This window comes from Triturus cristatus, chromosome 9 (genome assembly GCF_964204655.1).
Source record: "Triturus cristatus chromosome 9, aTriCri1.1, whole genome shotgun sequence".
NCBI classification, from domain to species: domain Eukaryota; kingdom Metazoa; phylum Chordata; class Amphibia; order Caudata; family Salamandridae; genus Triturus; species Triturus cristatus.
This window is the reverse complement of record NC_140592.1, coordinates 108808012-108826020: the sequence shown is the minus strand read 5'-3', so window position 1 is coordinate 108826020 and position 18009 is coordinate 108808012. Positions and strand designations below refer to the sequence as shown.

At 48.9% G+C, this 18009-nt stretch overlaps 1 protein-coding gene across 1 annotated transcript in view; it reads right to left on the bottom strand.

Moving 5' to 3' along the window:
* Positions 1–18009, bottom strand: part of SUMF1 (sulfatase modifying factor 1) — a 287292-nt gene that overhangs the window by 220398 nt on the left and 48885 nt on the right. The window contains exon 3 of the mRNA XM_085624512.1: positions 6779–6853. Within this exon, the coding sequence (XP_085480638.1) occupies positions 6779–6853 (75 nt within the window). The remainder of the gene's footprint in view (positions 1–6778; positions 6854–18009) is intronic.

The following is an 18009-nucleotide window of genomic DNA, read 5'->3' as shown; positions in this document are numbered from 1 at the left end:
GCTCTTTCCAGCTAAGCTGAGGGTAGAGGTGGATGGTCGCACGCACTTCTTCGACCGGCCCGAGGCGGCTGGGGACTGGCTGGACACTCTGCCTGGAGATCGGGGCCGGGGGGGCGGGGGGGGCGCGGCTGGCGAGGAGGGCCCGCCGGAGCAGAATTGAGGGGTGACTGCATAGGCCGTGCTCTGGACGTTGTTCCTTCACCATTTATTGATTGCGTATTTTCCCCTCCTATGGAGGTCGTGCGGGGTCTGTTGGGGGCTTCCCTCCTCCTCTGGGGGACTAGTTAGTATTTTAGCTATGGGGCGACAGGCACACTGCACTTTGGGGGGGCTGTCTGGGCTCATGCAGGGGTGCAGGGAGGGGGGAGTTTTGTTGGGACCGGGGGGTGGGGGGGGTGTGTTGTTTGTTAGCACCGCAGGGCAAACCCGCTACTATGTTGTTGTTTTTAGGATGCTCGATGGGGGACGACCGATTGTTTCGACGTATGATGGGGGGTAGGGATTTGGCTGTGTTGTCATGGAATGTTAACGGCCTGGGGGATAGGATTAAGCGTGGTGTGGTCCTGCAGTATTTAAAACGTATTTCACCGGATGTTGTCTTCCTGCAGGAGACGCACCTTATAGGTAACTCCTTTCATGCAATGAACCGGCGGGGATATCGTTTGGCGGCCCATTCTGGCTTCACCTCGGGCTCGCGGGGGGTGGGTATTATGATCAAGAACTCGCTCCCGTTGGAGATTGATGAGGTGCGCCATGATGAGAGGGGACGTTACACGGTTCTGGTGGGAAGAATGGAGGGTAGAGTGTTTATCTTTATATCAGTGTACGTCCCGCCTGGGTTACAAGCCACCACATTTGCGGACCTGGGGCGCCTCCTTCTGGACCTTCCGAGTGGCCTGCTGGTGGTTGGAGGGGATTTTAATGCGGTAGCCTCTGGGTCTATGGATCGCCATCCCCCTAGGGACCTCCCCCGGGCACAGGCGTGGCTGCCCGGCCTTCTGGACACGCTGGGCCTGGTGGATTGCTGGCGATTAAAGCATCCTGCATTGCGACAGTACACCTTCCACTCGGGTGCCCATGGTAGCCTCTCGCGGCTTGATTACATCCTTGTCCCGGCGGCCCACGCAGGGAGGGTGGGGGAGGTGCGCCATCTGGCGCGGGGTATCTCAGACCACTCCCCATTGTTGTTGCATCTCGATGTCTTCCCGAGGGGGGATGGCAGGGTGGCCCCAATCAATGCATGGTATTTGCGCGACCCCACCATTCGTGCTGATTTGATCAAATCCCTACAGCGATATTTCGATGAGAATGTGGGGTCGGTCTCTTCGGCCATCTCCCTGTGGGAGGCTTTCAAGGTAGTCCTTAGAGGGGAGGCCCTCTCCTTTATCTCCCATGCCCGGCGGCGCGAGCGGGAGGAGGTGACCCGGGTAGAGGCCGAGATTGCAGAACTGGAGGGTGACCTGGGAAGCGGGGTAACAGACGACAAGTTGCATGTTCTACACCTAAAGCAGGCGGCCTATCGGGCCCTCGTCACGGAGGCGGCCAGGGGCCTCAGTAGAGAGCAGCAGGGGCGATTGTATGATGTGGGTGATAAGGCTGGCAAATTTATTGCGTGGTTGGATAAGAGGGAGAGAGCGAGCCGTGTGGTGCCTTTGATTGAGAGTGTTGATGGTGCGTGTGTCACTGAGCCGGAAGCCATTGTCTCCTGCTTCGCGGATTATTTCCGCGAAGTCTACTCCCCGGTTTCTCCCTGCTCGGAGGCAGACTCCCATGCCCTGCTTCGGGACATCGCACTGCCCTCCCTAACGGTGGAGGACAGGGATTCGCTGGACGCCCCTCCCACCTCGGACGAAATTGCCTTGGCTATTCGCTCGGTTGCATCCGGCAAGGCCATGGGCCCCAATGGTATTCCCATCGAGCTCTACAAGCTACGCCCGGATGTGTTGGCACCCCACCTGCGCGCGATGTTCCTGGCGGCCCACTCGCGGGGTTCCCTCCCGCCGGACCAGCGTCTAGCCACAATTGTGGTGATCCACAAGGAGGGGAGGCCCCGTGAACGGGTCACATCCTATAGGCCGATTTCGCTTTTGAACGCGGAGCCCAAAATCCTCGCCAAGGTGTTGGCCAACAGGTTGGTTGGCGTGGTGGGCGATTTGGTCCACCAAGACCAATCTGGCTTTATACCGCACCGCAACACGGCGCTCAATCTGCGGCGCTTGCACGGGGTGCTCGCGCGTGTCCCATTTGTGCGGGAGCCGGCCATCTTGGCGTCCTTGGACGCCACCATGGCGTTTGATACGCTTGAATGGCCATACATCTGGGCGATGCTGGCAAAATTCGGGTTTGGCCCGGGTTTCATTAGCTGGGTCAAATTGCTATATTCGGGCCCATTGGCGCAGGTGGTAGTGAATGGGCGAGTCTCGGCCCCATTCGCGCTGGGGAGGGGTACGCGACAGGGCTGCCCCCTGTCGCCTCTCCTGTTTGCCCTGGCCCTGGAGCCCCTGGCGGAGTGGCTGCGGTGGCACCCTTCTATCCGTGGTCTCCGCTGGACCCCCGAGCATGAGGACCGTGTGTCCCTCTATGCTGACGATATCCTTCTGTATCTCGCCTCCCCGCGTAAATCACTGATCGTCCTGGTTGATGTTTTGCGGTCATTCGGTCGCAACTCAGGCCTGGTCATCAACTGGGCGAAATCCTGTGTATATGTGCTTTCCGGGGAGGCTCCGGCCCTACCACGGGACTGTCCGATCCAGATTGCCTCCCAAGGTTTTCGGTACCTGGGTATCTATATCACTCTTGACCCGGAGGCCCGCTACGAGCGGAATTTGTTACCCCCCCTCCGGCGTTTGAGGGAGGACGTGGTGCGCTGGCGGCGTCTGCCGCTCTCGCCGCTCGGCCGAGCGGCCTTGTTTAAAATGATGTCCCTGCCGCGCTTCCTCTACGCCCTCCAGAATACTATGGACTTGGTCCCGGCACGCTATTTCCGTGAGGTAGAGGGCCTCCAGCGGCGCCTGTTCTGGGACGGGAGGCCGCGCATTGCTCTGGCTAAATTGACGCTCCCGTGGTACGATGGGGGGGTCGCCCTCCCTGACATTAAATGGTATTACTGGGCCTCCCAACTAGCTGCAATTAATCATGGCCTTTACGGGCCCGCCTTGAACCCGGCATTCGAGATGGATAAGATGCTCCTGCCCGGTGGCGATTACAATCGAGCGCTCTACGCTGGCGCGCCCGACTCCCGTTTGACGGGACCGACGCGTGTCATGGTGCGTGTCTGGCACGCGGCTAATGCAGCTATGGGGTGGAAGGACCGTTTGACCCGGGCGTCACCGCTGTATGCGTCTGAGAGGTTGGGCTCCCTGTGGACGTCGAAGGGCTTCGAGAAGTGGGACACGATCGGAATCAGCACGGTGGGAGATCTCTGGACGAGGGGGGGATTCAAAACTTTTGAGACGCTGCAGGCGGAGTTCCAGCTGCAGGGCAGTGAGTACTTTCGGTACCTACAGGTCCGCCATGCGCTGGGCTCCGTCTTCCCGGATGTCGCATCCATTCCGGAGTCTTCCCCCCTGGAGGACAGAGTCCTAGATGGCCATGTCCCGGACAGCACGATCTCCCTCATATACAAAAAACTGATCAACGATAGATCGTGCCTGCTGACTAGTCTCCGCGAGGCTTGGGTTGCCGACGGGCTGGAGCTGGACGATGAGGATTGGATTTCCGCGGTGGCCTCTCCGAAAGAGGTGGCCATCCCGGCTCGCCTTCGTTTCGTCCAGCTCAAGATCCTTCACCGGGTTTACGTGACGGGGCCAAGGCTTCTGCGTATGGGTTTTGCTGGTGACGGAATGTGTAAGCGTGGCTGTGGTGCGTTGGCGACTTTCATGCATATACTGTGGGAGTGCCCGAAGGTGGAGCGATTCTGGCGTGGTGTGCATGAGGTCCTGCGTGTGGTGACGCGTGTTGCGCTGCTGCCTGAAGCGAGGAGATGCTTGCTGAATGTATGGGAACCGAATGACTATTCGGTCCCGCAGACGCGGTGGGTGACTCTGGGATACATGATAGCCAAGCGCGACATTGCTCAATTGTGGGGATCCCAGAGGCCCCCTGCGGTGTCGGCCTGGAAAGAGCATATGGATTGGTGTATGTTTCGTGAAAAGGTGGTGTATGTGGCGAGAGGTAAGCCTGGGGCGTGGGTGAAAATCTGGGGCCCCTGGAACGCCTACCGCGGGGGTATTTGTGAGCCACCACTGCTACCGGCTGCCTCGCCTGCTCCGTCTCCCTAGACGGCCCCCCTCCCTCAGCCGCGGGCGCGCGGTCCCCCAGTCCCTGATCTATTCCCATTCCCCTCTCCAGAGTTCTGCTGCTGGTTTGGATCCCCCACTTATGGAGCACGTGCTGTTATTTTTGATCGCGGGTTGCCTTGCGGGTGTGGTTTTTTGGTGTTGTTTTGTTTCAAGAAAAGGGAACCGTACTGTGGGCTTGGAGCTGTGTGGCCTGCACCATTGATTACTCCTGTTTCACTGCTCTACACTGCCTAGAGACTTTTACTGTATGTGTGCAATATGTTTTTGTCATTCTAGCAGCCGGCCGGATGGTTGTAGGCCCATACCTGTAACTTTTACGAACTGCAATAAACGGTTTCAAAAAAAAAAAAAAAAAAAAAAAAAACCATAGGTTTCACACACGTTATAGTTAGGAATTAGCATTTAAAAAACCTCGCTGACGTGGGTGAGCTGGATGAGGCGGATTGGCAGGAAGCGTTGGCATCCCCAAGAGAAGTGGCGATTTCACCTAGATTTAAATTAATACAACTGAAGATACTGCACCGTACCTACTACACCAGGACACTACTGCATAAATTGCACAGAGCGATACACCGCTTTGCATTAGACAGTGCGGGGAACCGGGCACATTCTGGCACATAATGTGGCAATGTGTAGAAATCCAGAACTATTGAAAAGCAATAATGCACACAATCGCGCAGGTAACTGGTATAACACTGGTTCCTGAACCAAGGGGATGCATATTGAATGTCTGGGAAGCAGCAGACCTTAATCAGGCAGTGCAAACATGGGTAGCACTAGGGATGGCCTTAGCAAAAAGAGATATTGCGCAGCAGTGGGGAGCCAGGCAAGTCCCGACTCTCCGAAAGTGGTGTAATGGTATGGACGAACTAATGGTCACCGAAAAATCGGTCTACAGACACAGAGGATGCCCCAAAAAATGGAATAAGGTATGGGGGAAGTGGAATGTATATCGGGGCAACATCTGTGATCCCCCGCAGGAAGAATCCCTGTCAGACAATTCTGACTAGCTGGGGTGTGTATAAAGAGCTCTGAAGAGAGGTGTTTTGATGTGGTTAAAGAGACGGGTGCAAAGGTAATGGGGAAACCGAAAGGGGTCCTTAATGCACGACAAAGGCTGAAACGAGAAAGATGTAATGTACGTTGTGAAGAACGATATGGTATTGTAGAAATGGTTGGAAATGCAAATGTTAATAAAAATAGTTAAAAAAAAAAAAAACTTGCAAATTCACTTAAAAAACCATAGGTTTCACACATGTTATAGTTAGGTGGACATTTCACTCGTAAAAAACCAATGAAATTCCACCGTTCTAGTTAGTTCAGATAACTATAACTCGCGCGCCCGCAATCCACTGCTCATGACGTCACATATTACATCACTCATGACATGGTCAGTGGCATCACTCATGACATCATCCTTGTGATAGAGTGGCGGTCGCGCACCCTGACAAAGGCTAGGGGGTCAGGAACTCTCTACCCTGCTCCCTTTTCACGTTCGCCACCTCTATTTTTCACTCTCGCATCCACAACAAACAAAATGGCGGCCGACACTTCCTGATTTCGACCGATTCGAACGTTGACTGACATGTAACCACCAATCAGAATTACGCTCGCGCACGTTAGGGTGCGCGCACCGTGCGCGGCTATAGAGATGTATGTGCTTTAACTGCAATTTTCTCAGGAACTACTGAACAGATTGACACCATATATGCAAAAGGCACATCCCTGACCTGAGGACTACCTCTCTGCCAATTTTCAAGTAATTCTGTTCAGCTGTTCGGGCTGTACCTTCGACTAAAGGTCCTATGGGAAAATGCATGGGGAAAACGCGTTTTGGGACCCCCCTTTTTTCTCGGCCCCCGCTTGACAAATCACCCCGAGACTTTCAGGGTAGGAGCTGAGCGGAGCGCCCCATTAGTTTTGAAAATTTTGCGAGGATTCGTCAACCGGCGCCAAAGTTATTCAAAATAGAATTTTCAGATTTCCTATGGAAACGCGGTCCTAACTATAACTATCTACTGGCGACCGCCAGTAGATAATATATATACACACACACACACACACACACACATATATATATATCATAGGCACATTGAACAATATGCCTTACTTAATCTCTTTCCTTAGAATTTGAACACAAACTCCGCCTCACGAACACTGCTTTTAACATTGGAAATCCCAATAAATTAAAAGGACTCGGCGCATAATCAATTATCGTACTTCATTGTACTTCCATCTCATCCACCATGAATGTCAATGTTACACCTGAAGTATGATCAAAAACCCATTCAATCCAGCAGTGCGCCATAATCCTCAGCAGGGGGGCACCACTCTCAGCCAGATGTGGGACATTACACCCTATTTCAATGGGACACAACTAATGTCCCGTAATGGACCTTGCTCGTCACCTGCACTAGAGTTCTCATTATTAATTTGCCTAGGACACCAACCAACACCTCCTGGGAGACACTACTCACCGCTTGCTGAATACTGCTCTTTACCTCCTCGCTCAGTAACCCATCGAAGACGAAAGAGTCTCCAAATTGCTCCGCCTAGAAAAACACAAGGTATCATTGAGACCAGAAAGATGAACAGCACCAGGAAACATTATTGAGGAATTAGGAGAAAGATAACTTAATCACAAGCAAGAAGTGAACTTATTTATCTGAATTGTATGCTGGTAAAAACTATTTTGTGGTAGTGTGAAAATGGGCACGTTTATGCGAGTCTGGACAGGGGTTAAAGTTGCTGCAGATTTCGAAAGGCCCTCTAGCACACACTTCATGGTGTAAGGCAGCACTTAGGGGTGATGTTTTCACAGTGTTGACAGTGGGGCTATTTATACACTTTCTTCTACGCCTTGTAAATTCATCACTAGTCTTCTGTGGGTAGCCACAATTATGCCAGCTCACAATGAAAGACCCCAGGGTGTCTTTCTACAGATGTATGGTGGGCTTAAGTTTGGAATACATCTGCTGTAGGCAAAAAAATGTGAACATCTATCTGAAACACTGACAATGGATTTTCCAGGGCTTGTGACTCCACTTTTAGATCTTAGTTGCAAAGTGGTGGATGTCAACTTCCAGAGACCAAAAAGTCACAACAGTGTTTGTTGCTGGAAGATGAACCTTTATATGTCTTACCCACAACACATCACATCCCCTTCCCCCTCCCTGCACCCATCTTCCCAAGTCCAGCTTCCCTGCCTTCTCCGAAGGTCTGCCCTATAACACAAATGAAGGCTGCTTTGCCCATGGGTGAGACGTGTAGTCACAGCCTTCAATTTAGAAAATATTGGAATGAGAGGACCTTGTATTCCCCCTCTCTCTCCATTAAAGTGACCCTCCTCCTTTTTCACTCCTGACATTCTTGCCCTCAACTTTGTTTGTCCTTCTGTCTGGCTTCGCGATAGCTCCATACACTCTATTGGCATCACGGATATGCCCAATGCTCCTTCCCAAATTATATACCTTGTTCCTTTCCCCATGTATTCAATGTAATATTCGTCTCCCTCCCTGAGCTATAATAGGAGAAGAGCAAGTCCCCAATTGTATTTACATTTCTTTGTATTTCACAAGAATAGTCACAGCATTAACGGAGTTAGCCCTTTTAACACTGCTTGGCATAAGTGACTGAAAAATGTCTCACTCTTTTCAGCACTATTTTGGGAGAAAATAACAGTGATCATTCTACACCACTCCACTAACATTTTGCTTGGTGGATGACTCACTGTTTAGTATGCCACTTATTCTGAACTCCCAGACGCCTGGACCTCCCCTCCTTTCCTCTCGGATGTTGCACTACAATAACCACTCAGCACACTGAACAGCCGGGCAAGCCTATTCCATTCTCTGCAGTGTCCAAGTGACACCAAGGTCACAGCACTAGTTCCTTATCAGCTTCCCCTGGAACCACTCCATTATGTACTGTGTTCCAGCCACTCCATGGTCCACCAGGCCACTCCCACTCCACCTCCTCCTCCAGTCCAACTCCACTCTCCACCTCCTCCAGTCCAACTCCACTCTCCACCTCCTCCTGGCCAACTCCACCCCCACCTCCTCCAGTCCAACTCCACTCTCCACTCTCCACCTCCTCCTAGCCAACTCCACCCCCACCTCCTCCAGGCCAACTCCAACCCCACCTCCTCCAGGCCAACTCCACCCCCACCTCTTCCAGGCCAACTCCACCCCCACATCCTCCAGACCAACTCCACCCCCACCTCTTTCAGGCCAACTCCACCCCCACCTCCTCCAGGCCAACTCCAACTCCAACCCCACCTCCTCCAGGCCAACTCCAACTCCAACCCCACCTCCTCCAGGCCAACTCCACCCCCACCTCCTCCAGGCCAACTCCACCCCCACCTACTCCAGGCCAACTCCACCCCCACCTCCTCCAGGCCAACTCCACCCCCACCTCCTTCACACCAACTCCACACCCACCTCCTCCAGGCCAATTCCCTCCTCAACCTCCTCCAGGCCAACTCCCTCCTCCAGGCCAACTCCACCCCCACCTCCTCCAGGCCAACTCCACCCTACAGTGGGTTGGCTCATCTTGCCTAAGGATTTTTCCACGGCAACCTCAGTAGCATACGGATAACAAGGAGAAAAATATACATCAGGCCTCTGCTCATTATAAACTGACGCTGCCTTACCAGGTCAGCAGCCATAGCCATCGGCCACATGTAGGAGATTGGGTGCCTGGCAACTCAGAGCAATCTGTGCTTGGATATAACTCTACTCACAGGAGGCCATCTTGCCTCCTATGAACAATCTTGTCAAAGGGTCCAGAAACAGAAACCATCACAGGATTGTTGTCTTAAGTTAAATTAATAGTCACAAAGCCGTATAAAGAATGCCTTGGACAGCATAGTCCTTCCGTTCCATACGTGTGAAATAGCCACTTTATAGAGCATGCTCTCTCCGAGAGGCGCACAGATGCTACAGGCGGATCTCCAAGGTATGGTAGTCTCCTTAAGGGCACTGATGAGAAAAGGTAGCCACCTAGACAGCTGAGTTCTTACTGGTCACAAAGGGGCGTCAAAAGATGCCTTGGACATCATAGCTCTCTCTCATCAGTTTTGTTACAGCTTCTGCAGCTTAACATTGAGACTGTTTATTGGAGAGTGAAAAAAGAGCTCAGTTAGAAGGACAAAACAGCATCTAACTTTTTACTTTAATTACTTTATTCGGATAAAAACATTCATAAAAGAGCAGGCTCATACAATTAAAAACACACAAATTCATAATATTCATAAAAGGAAAGCACATAGAAATTCAATACAGTGAAAAACAATTAAAATACAGTTATACAGTATTCATCGAGTTGCACGCTCGAACAACAGTTTTCAGAAAGGCACCTAAACGAAATATTAACTCATCATCTCCTAAATTAAGAAGAGTCCTATATGCATCTCTGTAATTAATGTATGAGCACTTCTTAAAAAAAGGAAGTAAAACCAGTTTAGTATGTAGTAATACTGGCAAAAGAATAAAAAGTACAAAGTACATGGGCAGGGAACAAGATCAAGGTTGATTTGAAAGCCCTGGGGAAAACATAATAAATACTTCACAGTGCCTGCTCTTAGAGGAAAGAGAAGACAGCGCTCCCAGTGACCCATGGGTTTGATCAGATAGCTAGCCAGGTGTTGATCATTCTCCATATTCAGAAACATGGCTACTCTTGATTTACTGAACTCCGTAGCAAGTCTATCCTCGCTATAACACCTGTATAGGGCCACCAGGAGCTCTTTTTTATTATTATTTACAGTACATACATAGCTCTTTAGGGCGATTAAAGACATGTTCATAGTTAATCTTACGTAGACTAGTAAGGCTAAACATGAGATGTCCATACCATTCTCACACTTAAGACAATCTGCTATAATGTCTCTGGTGAGGGACACCGCATCATTTTTCCATATTGCTAACCTAAATAGAGCAGGGCATGCTCCAATATAGTCTTCAATATAATGTAACTTTAGTTCACTGTGGCACACAAACTGTGACAAAAAGATTGGGACACCCAGGGGCTTATGGCAGGACCTGATCTCTTCATACTGATTATTATTACAGTTGGAAATGCCGTGCCCCATACCTCGGCGCCATAGGTTGTTGTAGGTGTGCACAGAGTTAAAAACATTTTTTTAAACAGGTAGAATGCCCCCCCACCACCTCCTAGTTTGGGGGAAGACTACGTACTGTGTTAATTGACTTAGAAAACGTATTCCTGTAATATACGGTGTGGTCTGTCCACAAACCATTTGTAGCAAAAACCAGTCCTAAGTAAGGAAAAGTGCTTGTGCATTGTAAACTCTGGTTACCAAAAGAAATTACATTTATCGAATGCTTCTTTGGTTCGCAGCAGGCCATTATAAAGGATTTTTTTTAAAATTGGTGTATAAATCTAAGGAGGCCATAAAATTCACAAAGCCGCGTACTAAAAGATGCAGGGCTTTGTGAGTGTGGCCCATTAAGACCGCGTCGTACGCATATAATAGGGATGGGTGTATACAGCCATTAACTCTTGGGACGTCTTTAGTAAGGGTCGCTAAAAAACAATTGCAAGTTATCAATATACAGAATAAAAAAGTAATGGAGCTAAAACACACCCCTGCCTTACCCTCTAAAAACACCAATATCATTAGAGATTTCCCCATGGGAGTAGATTCTGATCCTGGCTTTCACATTTATGTTTAAATATGCTAAAAATGTACAAATGCCTTACCCATTCCACAGTCTGGATCGATAAAAAAAAGTGATCAGGTATAAGGTCATACCCCTTTTATATCTTATGGCCTGAAATGTATCATTATTAGTTGATAAAGCATTAACACAGCCCCCAGTTGCGATGTTCACCCATATGGCTAGACCACCAGAGGGCTGACAGGATTTGGGTGATGATGCCAGAGTGTTGCAACACTCAAATCCTTCGAGGTATATATCTTTAGTGTCTCAGGTTTCCTGAAACATCAAGATATCATATTGCTGATCAACTTAAGTCAGTCGGCTAAAACTATCTTTGAATGTAAGCCGGTCACGTTTCAGCGGGGTACTTTCAGGACCCGGTTATCACAAACCGGAGACCCCACTGTGTCAATTTGAACATGCATCTTGGGTGCATGTAGTGTACATGTAGGTGGGGGGGGGGGGATCAGCCCTACCAGCTAGAGATGGAGTTAGTCAGTCCTAAGCATCAAGATTGGTTAACACTGCAAATTTATTCTGTTCGACTAAGGGAGGTGGTCCTTGCAAGGAGCCTTTTAGGAGGTGGTTTATAAATGTAGCCTAGGGGTAAAGGCCACATGTTAGTGTGTCTAATGGCTAGGATCTCTTGTTTTAAAAGCGCCCTTACCACAGAGGATCTACGAAAAGTTATTACAACACAGTCCCCTTCAATGTTTTAACAGAATTGCCGACCCATCCCACTCTCCGTACCATGATTATCTCATTCATGTTCAGGACGTTAAACTGCTTGTTCTTAGACAACCAGTCAACACATTTATTTCGTAGTTGTACTCGGGTTTCGCTCCACTCTACCTTAAGGGGAGGCACTCCTGCCAACATCAGAACATAGGAGCAGGCGGCAAACCGAGTACATCCATGTTAGGTCTAAAGCTAGTCCCTCTCAGAGTGAGGGGTGGCACTGTTAGGGGGAACAGGAGGACCAACCCCAACTAAAATAGGAGAGCAATCATTAATCATGGGGTTTTGCTATACAGTTACATTTCTTACATTAGAGGGCTGTCGATAAGTCAGTTGTGCGCATTTCTTACAAGCAGATGTAGTTGAGGAACCATATGGCAAACACGGATTCCCATAGACGGAACGGTTTAAGGTTGGGGCACTTGCCAAATGGTTGGCCACGCCAGCCGTGATATTGATATTGGTAGCCACTTCCTGGTTGCAAAGCCTGTCCATCCAAGTCTCCAAATGATCCAGGCGTTCATTAAGGGATCAAGTTTGACGTCTATCAAATTGCCAATCCGCGAGCATAATACATTGAGAGACTGCCCTATTTAAGGTGATTCAGGTAGAACGTCAGCCTGGGTATAAGAGCAACGATTAGCCTTGCCATTCAGGGTCTTAGCCGAAGAGTGTGGACTGAGTGTAGGGTGTATCCAGGAGGTTGAGTCACTCCGTGGTGCGCCGGTGCATGGGGGAAGGTTCTTTTAAGTGCAAATAGATGTCCCCGATGGCCTTGTGTGCTTTGCTACCATGGCAACGAGGGGGGGGGGGGGGGGGAGGGGGCAGGGAGTTACAATTGATTGGGTCATGAGTGGATCACACCCAGAGTTAAAAGTGCCATGATAGAGGGCTCAGGATTAGCGTCAATCACAGTGTGCAAGAAGTCACAGCCAGCAGGTGCAAGGACAGGTGCAGGTGAAACTCCACAACCAGGCTCTGTCTGTATCGCCTCACAGCCAAGTGACGGTCTACGCTTTGTTAACTCCATTTCATTAGTTATAATACTCTTTCCAGCATACTGTCAATAGTAACAGGGGCGTGCATGGATGAGGGTCCTGCTCGTTTCCCCTTGGTCGCTGGATTTGCTGATGGATGCTCTCACCTTTTGTTGTTGCTGCTAGTCCAAGTGAAAGAAAGGGGGCCCAGCCCAGCCTCCGTCGGCCCATGACTGGTGCAGATGGGCCCGCCCTTGGCCTGGGCTTCGCCCGGGCGCTCCCTCACGGATACCACACTGCGAGGGAGCAATGGAGCCTTGACGGTGCCGGGAGGACTGAAGTCACCTCCCACACCACAGGCAGCAACGGCCGCTGGAGAACCGAGTCCCACCCTAGCCAACTTGCCAGCAGGGTCCCAGCAGTGTTCTCGGGCCTCGAACGGCCCTCCGAAGAATCCCGCGCTGTGGGGGGAGCGATGGAGCCTTAACGGCACCGGGAGGACTGGCGTTACCTCCCGCACCACAGGAAGCATTGGCCGCTGGGGGACCGAGCCCCACCCCATCCGGCTTGCCAGCAGGGTCCCAGCAGTGTTCTCGGGCCTCGAGCGGCCCTCTGAAGAATCCCCCCAGCATCTAACTGCAGATTGTTTTGAAATAGAATCCCAACGCTGCCTACAATTATCCAAGCCTGTCACTGTCTCTAATCCAGGCATCAGTGTAGGATTCTCTCAGGTTTCCAGTTGGATATTCCAGCACAACTTTCGAAAGCCTAGAACTGATTTTACAATACATTTTTTACATTTGATAATGCATTTAAATAAAGATAATTTGCCTAAAGTAGGCAACATGTCCTCTCTTATGGGCTTTCATTTTCAATACAGAATTAAAATAAAGAAAACATTACTAATGGAGGTAACAAGATCTCTTTAGTGGTTTAGGTTTCCAAAAATACATCCACTGCGCCAAATTAATCATATTGTACATTCGACTGATACCATGATGGTTTAACTGCTTTCATGCAGGCAATGGAGAGTCAAAAAATAAATCCCCTCATTTAAGAATTCATGAAGCTTCACTGTTCCAACATGCCATGAACAGTCAGCCAAGCATCCATTTGTAAAGGGCAAAGGATCAATTCTCAACTACACCAAGTCTATGAAAAAATTGGTGGGGTAGTTACAGATTAATAGAGAATATCCAGGATGGAGGTCTCTAATAACAGGGAGACAACTTTACCCTCTCTGTCGTCTGAGGCTCTTGGACATCCATAAGAAGAACAGAGTAGTAGGGCAAACCAAGCCACCGAGGAGAAGACTAAAACCACTCTATGAATCAAATCTATGCAAATGTATGACGTAGGGAAACTCAACCCACTAGGATGTCGGATGTGGAGTTAGAATTATTTCTACAGAAGTGATTAGCATCGGTATGAACTAACCTCCACTCAGCTGCTGTGTCTGATTTCCCCTTATTAAAAGGAGCTTTAGGCCTGCCAAGTAAAGGTCCATTTACTTATTGGCACCATGTTATGATTCGGTTTAGTGAAATCTAGACCCAAGTTAACTATGCCGTAATTGGGAAGAACTTCTAACGGCTGTGGTTTTTTTCAGATATTCTCTTAATGTTCTCTTCCCATTTAAGCTATGAAGGAACCTACCTACCGCAGACATAAGGTCTGTGAAGAAAGAGCGATTGCAATTATTTGTGTCAAGTGAAAATCTATTAAATATATTGTATTACCACCCGCCTTGGGAGTGCAACGAGAGCCATACTTTTTGGGGGCGAGTGGCACCCAAATAAAGGGTGCCACCCACCGATGTGATGACTCCTCTTACGCCACTTGCATGCTTACTGGGTGTGGTGGGCAGACCTAGGGGGCAGAAACTTCCATATAAGCTTGCGCAGTTGGCGCGTCCCTTAGCGAAACGTTGCATGGCCATTGGCTGACTGGGCCCTAGGGTGCCGCGGGTGACTAAGTGGCTGAGGGACTTCCTGGAATGGGGATTGGTGGAGAAACACCACATGTGATTGACCCGCACTGATAAGGTGGCGGAGGAGATATTGCTCTGGGCCCAATTACTAGAATGCTTCACTGACGATGGGGACTCGGATACGGACAGTAGTTTGGAGGCAGAGGGGTGAATATTCTGGTAGATGATCGTGGAAATATCTATGTGGCACCAGGTGGGCTTTATGTTTTTTGCTCAATTACTTGGTTCATGTGAATGAACGCTTGGACACTCCTGTCTAGTATGAGGATTTTCTTTTCATGCTCTATTTGCTTCTGCCCCATGTTCATTGGGGTCTTCTGTATAACCTAAAACTTTGGCACTGTAGGTTACTTACTACTTTCCTAATGCCAATAAAACACATTTAAAAAAAATATATATCATATTACTTTGGAATACAGTAGAAGCTTCTTCCACATATACTTTAAATCTGTCCCGAGCAGCAAAAACCCTTCGGAAAATGAGCAGGAGGGGTTTAATAATGCTGGCACGCCTGCTCTGATTATCACACAGGTTTCCCTTACCAGAGCACATCCAGCAGGTTTAAAATCAGGCGTGGGGTTGTAGGTCACCTCTGCAGCCAGATAGCAAGGTGCAGAGCAGCCAGCTGGACACTGTTCTCTTTGGACTTATCAAACCAGGAGTTATTCGGAGTCAACATTTTAGGCTCACAAAAGCTAACTTATCACGGTTTGTTATTCCTTGTTAATCAAGCCATCATTTGGTCCTATTTGTTTTAACATCTTTCAAGTTTTCTTTATCAACGGGTGTTTTTGTTTCCAAGTTCTGGTTGGAGCAACGTTTATGTGCACATCCTAATCTGTACAATATGTCTTAGCAGGGTCACCCCTCCCTTCTGAAGGGAAGGCTTATGTTGAGGCTGCACAGGAAAAGCAAGCAAGGCATTTTTAAAGAAGCCTTGACTCTCCCTTTGTAAATAACTTCAATGTCTAATTGGACCCGGAGTTGTAAATCAGGGATTGTCTAGCAAGTGTTAAATGCCAATTCCTTTTTTGTGCACACTTTAAAATACTAAGTTTGGGAAGGTCTCCCAGTTTCCTCTTCATGACTATTACAGTGGTCAATAAAACCCGTTGTTGGCCCAACGCCATGAAAAGAGAGTTGGTTTAAAATGGGTAGAAATCCCAATCCTACTTACAACAAACAAAATCAGTTTACAATCAATAAGGGAAAATTATATTTAAATGGCAACCTTTGCGGGGCATTTTCTGCTGGCCAACAAAGATGGCTATCTCCTAGTTCAGCTTGGGAAGACCCCTTCGTCCTACTGCAGAAAGCTCCGTTCATTTGGGGGTAAGGGAATATGTGAGTGTGTATGTATACAGATATAAACTTAGGAGACTGGCACATATGATTTTGGAGATACAGACAACTACTTGTAGACAGCAAGCTCTGGAGAAGGCATGGGAAACTGTAGTGGCGGCTGCTACATAACAGTGGTGGGGGGGGCGGGTCGCAGGGTGGTGGGGGGGAGAATAATTGTTTTTTACAAAAATCACTTACCTGAAGGCCAGCCGCTACCTCTCGGTCCTCTTCGGCTCTTCAGTCGACTACAGGGATCCAGGGGCAGGAATCACACAGGCTTCCCATGCCAATCATGACGCTGCATTACAGCAGCATTGCGACTGGTCTGCGCGCGTTGTTATGCGCTCAGAGAGGGACTGGGAGGCTGTGCATGTTCTCCAGCCAGGCTGTACAATGCTGCCTGGTGGAGAACATGCAAAGTGCGCATGACTGTTTGGCCGTCCCAAGACGGCCGGCCAAACAGTCATGCGCACTTAAAAAAAAAGAGTGATCCCCACGCCTCCCCCTGCTCCTCTGTAACAGCCCAGCCCTGCCTCTAACCAGCTGAGCCATGGAAAAATATAATGATAATAATAGTGCATTATCATCATTTAATTTTTCTTTTATGACCTCCTCACAGAGCAGTGGGGCAATGCTCCTCCGCCTTCGTGGAGGAGCCACCGCTGATCTGCTGCCGAGAAGTTGGCAGCCCCCTGGCTGTGGATCCAGTGGGTGTAGCATTGGAAGATGGGACTGGCCATCTGAATGTGTGTCGTCAAAGAAGCATGAAGCGGACAGCAGAATTAAGGTTAAATTGTGGATGTGGGGTCTGTTTCCTAAGTATTGAAACTTGAATTCTCTCTCTTTACCCATTTTAATGAGCTGCATTAAGCTATGCTTAATGGAAGTAGCACAAAATGCATAAGAGAAAAAGGCTGCTCTGTAGTTACTATGAGTTTTTTAGTCACGACCCTATTAAAGACAGGTGGTAGAGCGGGTCTGAGTGGGCATGTTGGGATTAAGGAGGTGTGAACACTTCAATGCACCTCGGTTGTTGTTGCAGAGGATGCCTCATACACAGCATACGATCCAGCCATGGTCGGCGCCACAAAACACCCTTATCCCACTGTATATTGTCTCACTGCTAGATTAATAACAAGCACACATTTGGGCTGAACTGTATTGTGCATTTGGCTCTCACCAGTGTGCACAATTTACCTAATTAATGTGGGCCCCACTAGGCATTTGAACGCATTTGATGGGCTAGTTGTCAAGCTCCATTGTGGCTTCAATTCTGCACATGCACAGTGTAAATCCTTGCCAGACAAATGCACTGATCTGTGAAAAACATCCTGGTTCTCTGTGGAAATATGAGCAGTGTTCCTTTCCTCCCCTCCACAATATTGGATTTCATACTGATGTGAGGTGAACCATACCAAGTCACTGAACTGCGTACACTTTTGTTAACTGCCTCACCATGTCAGTGTTGCCCTCTAAATCTGGTGTGAGACGCCTGATCAGTTCTTGACGCATAGCCTGGGAGAAGAAGACAAATCCTGGGCCTAGGGCCTTACAAGAATAGAACATGACCATGAAGAACAAGATAGGGCAACCCAGGAACTAAGCTAGGGCAGCCAAGCAACTAACACAAGGAAAGTGAGAAGATTTGGATCGCATAAATGGAGGGTCTTAAAACCAAGCCAATTACCCACCCCTCCCCCACTGGTACATTCTCTTCCTATTTATTCTTTCTGCACAAACAATATCTCAAGCCTTTGATAAAGGGAATATATATATTACACCATTCAACAATGTTTTGTTGAAAACATAATGGGGGCTGTTCACAACTGTGTTCGGTAGTATGTAAAGCAATACTCCTGTAGTCCTCCTTTACCCACTATTACATGCTCTCCAAAACATTTTTAAAATGGAATTATTCTGGGACATTTCATCTACAGTTAGTAAAATAGACAGACCTGTGCCCTGTTTGCACTTTT